The sequence below is a fragment of the Podarcis cretensis genome, assembly GCF_951804945.1.
Source record: "Podarcis cretensis genome assembly, chromosome: 7".
NCBI classification, from domain to species: Eukaryota; Metazoa; Chordata; class Lepidosauria; order Squamata; family Lacertidae; genus Podarcis; species Podarcis cretensis.
The window spans coordinates 14,684,913-14,692,340 of record NC_137176.1 but is presented as its reverse complement, the minus strand read 5'-3'; the positions used below and the strand labels follow the sequence as shown (position 1 = coordinate 14,692,340).

At 46.4% G+C, this 7,428-nt stretch overlaps 1 protein-coding gene across 1 annotated transcript in view; it reads left to right on the top strand.

Annotated features, from left to right (window-relative positions):
* The window catches only part of DNAH5 (dynein axonemal heavy chain 5), a 185,075-nt gene extending 178,179 nt beyond the window's left edge, over window positions 1-6,896 (top strand). Inside the window, exons 78-79 of the mRNA XM_079985129.1 lie at window positions 264-495; window positions 6,559-6,896. Of these exons, the coding sequence (XP_079841255.1) occupies window positions 264-495; window positions 6,559-6,710 (384 nt within the window). The 3' untranslated portion in view covers window positions 6,711-6,896. The remainder of the gene's footprint in view (window positions 1-263; window positions 496-6,558) is intronic.
* The last annotated feature ends 532 nt before the right edge of the window (window positions 6,897-7,428 follow it).

Genomic DNA, 7,428 nt, shown 5'->3' with positions numbered 1-7,428 from the left:
CGTTTCCCTTAGCTTGTAAGGCAGATAGAAATTTAATGAAATGTTTGAGTGTCTGTAAGGAATGTTGATGTGCAATGTGGGGAAAATGATTTATTAGGAGACGAACACCTTGACTAAGCCTCAGAGGGAAAAGAGAGGAATGTGTGAGCTACGGTAAATGGGACTTCACCTGGCCCTATTGATTGGTCTGAAGTTATGTAATGCCTTTGCCCGTTGAAATCTATGGTCCCACCTTTCAGCTCCTGCTGTGTTGCTTTTTACAGGAAATTACCCGAGCGAACAAGGGATGGGCACTTGACAGCGTAGTTCTGTGCAATGAGGTCACCAAGTGGATGAAGGATGACATCACAGCTCCTCCCTCTGAGGGCGTCTATGTCTATGGCCTCTATCTAGAAGGAGCCGGATGGGACAAAAGGAACATGAAACTAATAGAATCAAAGCCCAAGGTCCTCTTCGAACTGATGCCCGTGATAAGGATATATGCAGAAAACAACAGTAAGTGTTAAGTCGATACTGGTACATCAGAATATGGAAATGTTTAAATTTGTGGCAGTGTCTGCCCATTATCTCATAGGCGACAGATTTCATGGCATGGCTGAGCTGTCAATCAAATGATAGTGAGTTATGATGTCTTCCTCCAAAGACCAGTTTAGATGCTTCCTCTCCTGAATGCAGGCAGCTGAAAAGTCTTATCTGACGTGCTGACTTATTAAGAAGTAGCTCTTACTACATATAGTATTGCCAAATTGTGTGTCAACTCTTTGCACCAGTGTATCCCTGGCATCAGTAGTGCTAGCATGCATGCATTATGGCCTCGCTCACAAAGGAACTAGGACACTGCTAAGAAGGGTGAGAGAATGGATTAATAATGCAACATCTTGCTCACGTTCAAGACCTGACCGAGATCTGTATACAATAAGCCAAGATCAGAACTGCAGTCAGAAGGGCTTACTGGGATCAAGCAGAAGAACCCTCTGCAGGGTTCTGTGAGCGTCCCTAGGTTGTTCTGGGTTCAGAACTAGTTATTCCTTCAAGATCGCCTTCCTTCCTGTGAACATAGGTCTGCTAAAATAAGAAAGCACATGCACTAAAAATAAAAATGGTAAGTCCCCCCTGGAAACAGGGAAGTGTGTGTGTGTGTGTGTGTGTGTGTGTGTGTGTGTGTGTGTGTAGCCTCTAGGTGCACATAAATGTATCTATCGAGCTCATAATTACATTTGAAATATCTTCTTCAGGGGCACTTGCAAGCACAAGCAACTGGAGTCGTTGGCCTTCATTTTTTTTTCTTTTTGCAAAAGATTCTGCAAAACCCACATCTTTTGTTCCAGATGGATTAATTATCATAACTGCCACCATCTGGTTCTGTGTTTATAATTAGTAATGCAGAAAAGGAACCCCTCTCCATTCATGAGCACAGAGCCCGTGCATATAGCCGGGTAGGCCTCCCGCTGGGTCTTCTATTTCACTCACAAGCTAAGGTCACTTGGTTATTTGTTTCATCCTGCCAAGAGGTAAGGATGTCTTCACCACATGTTAAGAACAAAATGCAGGGTAATTGGTCATCTTGGTTTGTACAGCAGGGGAAAGGTTGTTCTTAAACCATTGTTTCAGTACTTTGGCCATGAATTCAAAAGGAGAGTCCGCTGTAGAGGAGGAAACTAACGTCATACTCATTGAAACGATAGTCTTGCATGCCACTATCCTATCTCTGTATCTATCTATCTATCTGTCTATGTATCTATCTATGCAAATTGTGTGGATTAGAGAACAATAATGTTGTAGTCTCGTTGCCAAGCAACAGTGTGCAGAGCTCAGTGGAGTGGGAGACCAGCCCACCAGAAGGGTCTCTGAGTTGGCAGAGTCAGCATCCAAAGTCAGTCCAGTCAGTCCAGTCCTAGGGTCAGCTGAACAGCAATCCACGTAGTCGGATGGTCTAGGGGTCAGGGAATCTGATGATCAAGGATCAAGATGAGCAGGAAGCAGCAAGTTAGGACTGGGAACTACAAGAGTTTCCAGCATCTGACTGCTGCTGGAAGCTCTGCTTAAGAAGGCTGAAGCCAGCTGGTTCTCATCAGCACCTTCTCTGTGTACTTGAAGGCTGATCAGCTGAAGGTGGAGCCACTCTGCCTTCTTCCCCCTTCAGGATGTCATTCAGCAGGTGAAACTGACTCCTGGCCAATGACACTCTGTCGTTGTGGAATATACTATTGTGCACTGGTTGTAGATGCAACACTGCTTAGCCCTTCTGAATTCTATGGACCTAAGCATTTACAAGGGATGAGGGCGGCACTGTGGGTTAAACCACAGAGCCTAGGACTTGCTGATCAGAAGGTCGGTGGTTCAAATCCCTGTGACGGGGTGAGCTCCCATTGTTCGGTCCCTGCTCCTGCCAACCTAGCAGTATGAAAGCACGTCAAAGTGCAAGTAGATAAATAGGTACCACTCCAGCGGGAAGGTAAATGGCGTTTCCGTGCGCTGCTCTGGTTTGCCAGAAGCGGCTTAGTCATGCTGGTCACATGACCCAGAAGCTGTACACCAGCTCCCTCGGCCAATAAAGCGAGATGAGCGCCGCGACCCCGGAGTCGGCCACGACTGGACCTAATGGCAGCGGCGTACCGTAGGTTGTCAGCACCCGGGGCAAGGCAAGTAATTTGCGCCCCCTAACCCGGGGCAAGGCAAGTAATTTGCGCCCCTAACCCCTAACCTGCCGCCGCTGCCAGCTTCTTCTTGCTGCTGCCTGGGCTGGGGTATTTACGGTAAGGTAGCCACGGCGGCGGCGGGTCCGTGTCAGGTGATCTGAGGCGAGTTGCCGCTGGCGCTGCCGCCCAAACGACGCTTGCCCGGAGGAGGAGGGCAGAGAGGCGAGGAAAATGCAACATGGCCCAGCAGCTGCAGTAGCAGCGGCAGCGGTGGGGCTGTGAGGAGGGGCTGCCTGGCGCGCCCTCCGCGGCCCTGACGCGTGGGGACCGTGGCGAGCGCTGAGAGCCGCTGCCTGCCAGACGCCTTCAGCCCGGCCGCGCGCACAGCTCGTCGGTTCCACGAGACATGGGGCTACAGCCTGTGCCCGAGGCTCTTCGGTGACTCTGGAGGCGGCGAGCGCCCCCCAGATGTTGCGGCCGGCCCCCCCTGCACCCCCACGCTATGCCACTGCCTAATGGTCAGGGGTCCCTTTACCTTTAAGCATTTACAACTGGGAATAAGATTGGACTATATGTTAGTGTGCCCTACTTCGTTTTTCCTTTTTCAACCAGAGCCAGGTGCTAAAGGCAAATAGTTAGAATAAAAGAACTTTTAACCTTACCAGCCTTTCTAAAAAAAATATTCTACTCCAGGACTTCCCCAAGTTTTCTTTGCTTCAGCACCCTTGTTTCAGGGGATACAGCCACCTTCTTTGTTGCTGCCATTTCTAAACAACTGAGAATCAGAAAGTCTTGTCAGTCTCCTAGAGATCTGCCAGCAGATCCTGATCTATGTTCTGCCCACCAGCCCTGGTGTATTTATTTGTAAGTATATTTTCCCTGAATCCTGCATGTCCATTTTCAGGATTAAGACCAAGCACAGATGGCAGAAGAAGTTTGCTTGGTGTGAGCAGAAGCACAAAAAGACCCTTGGTCTCAGTAGGCCACCAGAAGAGCCTCACGCTCCCTTCTCCTTTTGCCAACTGCAGGGGTGGGCTTGGTTGCCAAGACACTCTGGGCTGGAAGGAAAGGGGCCAAGTGACGCTTGGTCCAAGAAGGCTGATGCTCCTTTCCCCCTCTGCCAGATGCTGGGTGGCTTTCCTGGCAACGACTTGAAGTGTATTGGCCAATAAACAGGAAGTAGCTAATAGGCATGGATTTATGCATTGACTTTTGGGAGGCTAGATCAGCTTTATAAGCCATAATGGCACCCAGGGATAGGAAGTGAAGAGTAAAAAAGCTTGTTAATGTGCTAAAGGAAAATCCAAAATATCAGAAGAGAGATGGGAACCATTATGCATTCTTTCATGCTTTAATTTAAATGATTATTATTAATATTTTTTTTTAAAAGAAGGAATTTCAATCTGCTTAAAATCAACTTTTCACTCTTTCAAGAATATATACTGGGGAGGCTACAAGTTGTAACCAGGTCGGCTGGAGCTAGTCTTGACAGCTAAATGTACGGAATTTGGATCTGCTTCAGCAAGCAAGTCAAAAGATTGAAAGAGCAACTTTAGAAGTGAAGAGAAGACCTCTGGGGTTCATGTAGGAAGGAAGCAGCTGTCAAAATGGATTGTGGGTTGGAGAGATGGACACCCAAAGCCCAGGCTGCTTGGCGTTGTAGAATTCAGCCTATGCTGCTTGCCTGAAAACAGTCAGTTTGGTTTGAGAAATAAAACCAAACATGAAAGAAATATAAAAGCTGTGAAGGGCACAGTCTTGTGGGCTATTTTCCTACTTTGGGTTTTTGTCTTTTTAGTGCAGTCAACTCTATGGCTAAGGCTGTTTGCTTAATGGAGATTATTAGAGGTAAGCAAGCCTCTCAGGTATGAGTTGCAGCTATGTGAGGGGCTTGAATATTGCAAGACTCTTGTAGGGTCCCTCTCAGAAGCAGGAAGTGGGGTTTGCCCCCACCACAACCAAGTTTCCAAGTGTGGCATTTTATATTTTCCTCATAAGAGTGAATAGCAGTCACTGGGGGGGGGGAGTTAATATTGCTGACATATTGATAAATCTGCCCATGTCATCATAAGATTGAGTCCCTGGATCTTATAATTCCTGGTTGCTTCCAGACTCTTCCTATTTTTGAGTGGGGGTCAATTCGATACCGGTAAATTTTGGTCATGCAGTTGTAGTTGCTTGCACAACGATCCTGCTTCTCCCCAAAACTGGATTTTTTGGAGTAAGGAAGGTCAAGGGGAAATGCACTGGGATGCAGTGACATCTAATCTCCCCACAAACAAATCAGAACAAATGCTCATTAAATAGTCAACATTGTCTAATCCCCTTGCAAACAAATCAGGATGGATGTGCAGTAAAGAGGCCATCTGGAAGCAAAGCAAACCTTTCCCTAAAGGGTTTGGTCACTGTCTTTGTTTCTAACTTCCTTAGTGCTGAAAACTGCAGTCAGAGACCAACAACCTGATCTAATGTAGAAGTGAACATGGGTGGCACTGTGGTGTAAACCACTGAGCCTTGGGCTTGCCGAACAGAAGGGCGGCGGTTCAAATCGCCGCAATGGGATGAGCTCCCGTTGTTCAGTCCCAACTCCTGCCAACCTAGCAGTCCGAAAGCAGGCAAAGTGCAAGCAGATAAATAGGTACCGCTCTGGTGGGAAGGTAAATGGCATTTCCATGTGCTGCTCTGGTTTCGCCAGAAGCAGCTTAGTCATGCTGGCCACATGAGCTGTCTGCGGCCAAACACTGGCTCCCTTGGCCAGTAAATGAGTGCTGCAACCCCAGAGTCATTTGTTACTGGACTTAACTGTCAGGGGTCCTTTACCTTGACCTTTTAAGCCCACTGAAATGAGGTAACTCTGCATCAGATGAGTCTGAATGTTACCTGTTGGTTATAGGAAGGCATCTTCAGGACTTCAGAGAGGGGCATCTAACTACAGTTTGGAGTTCTGCTATAGACTTAAATTTAACTATTTGCTAGAAATTCCTTGGTTTGCAGTTTTAAAAGCAGTACTTTTAAAATAGTTTTGCTGCTGTGTGTTTCTGGAGAGGAATTTCATGCCATATTGGAAGAGATCTGCGTCGAAACTGCAACACTTTCATTTTACACTTCTGTCTCTAACGTGCCTGGACACCATTTGCTTACAGTAGCTAGATAAAAGAAGGTGCCTATTGTGGCTTCTCAAAAGTAGTATTGATGCCAACTCCCTTCAGACAATGTACGTGAGGTCTCTGACCTTCAATTTGTGGAGGGCTTTAAATATAGGAATGGTGATGTGCTATAGAAGGGGTGTAGGGACATGAGTGGCACTGTGGTCTAAACCACTGAGCCTCTTGGGCTTGCCAGTATGAAGGTCGGTGGTTCAAATCCCTGTGACGGGGTGAGCTCCCATTGCTCTGTCCCAGCTCCTGCCAACTTAGCAGTTCGAAAGCACACCAGCACAAGTAGATAAATAGGTACCACTGTGGCGGGAAGGTAAATGGTATTTCTGTGCACTCTGGTTTCTGTCACGGTGTTCCGTTGCACCAAAAGTCATGCTGGCTACATGACCCAGAAAGCTGTATGTGGACAAATGTTGGCCGATAAAGCGAGATGAGCGCCGCAACCCCAGAGTCGGCCACGACTGGACCTAATGGTCAGGAGTCCCTTTACCTTTGTAGAAGGGGTGGAGTTTGCAAATTTTCCTCTGCTACCCCTTGTATGATTGTATTCCTGCAAGGGGAAAGAACAAGGAACTGATGTTAAATCTTGACACATCCAAGCCCAACGTTCTTGTTGCTGCATTTCGGTGGCAATTTTCTCTTTAAATTGGAAGTTCCAGATAGGACACCAATTTTAATTTCATATGGGTTTTTTCCTATAAGATGTTTGCTCTGTTCATAGCCCTATGACAATGAAGTGTTTTCTTCCTTCATCTCCCTAGCCTCGAGAGATCTACGCTTGTACTCTTGCCCAATCTACAAAAAACCAGTTCGGACAGATCTGAATTATATCGCCGCAGTGGACCTCCGGACTACCCAACCTCCTGAGCACTGGATATTGCGTGGAGTTGCCCTTCTGTGTGATGTCAAGTAATGTTAAGAGAACACCTGCATGTTCTTAAAGTGTTGCCCCCCCCCCACCCAAGGCTTTTAGAACAGCCTTTTTTTCTTCACATTCTTCATTTGAACATCCACATCACAAGGAAATAGCTAGGTGACTGGTCACAGGGTTGCTTGTTGCTTTTTAAATATCAATTATATCAAGAGTATTGCTCTATTCTTCTACTTTGACTTTCTTTCAAAGGTTAACAGGCTTTATCAAATTTCCCAGAACTAGAAAGCTCGCTGAATACATGCCCTCATTTATCTCTGAGGGACTTTTTGTGTGTGTCGCTGAAGTGTGCTTGTAAACATCAAGTTAAGTGACTAAGTATATACGCAGAGCAAGCTATTTGTCACTGTGACCCTCTAGTGTGATAAATAAATGGCAATTTCTATAGAGGAAAAAAAATGGAGTGCCACTTTCCACATAAAATGTACCCCCCATACGCACAGCAGTTTAAACCGAACTGTTGGCATTGTCAAGGCTGGTTTGCGATGTTTCTTCAACTAACCCAGGTTTGGGAGTTCTTTCTGGAACACTTGAAATTCAATGGGCTGCAATTCAGATAGAGCTGCAGCTCTGTTGAAATCAATCAGGAGTTAAGTTATGCACAAACAGCCTCTGGATTATACCCACTCTCCCTGACATAATTATAGGGAATGGAGTCCTTAAGCAAAGTTCTGGATTGTTGTACCAGAATTACTGAAGG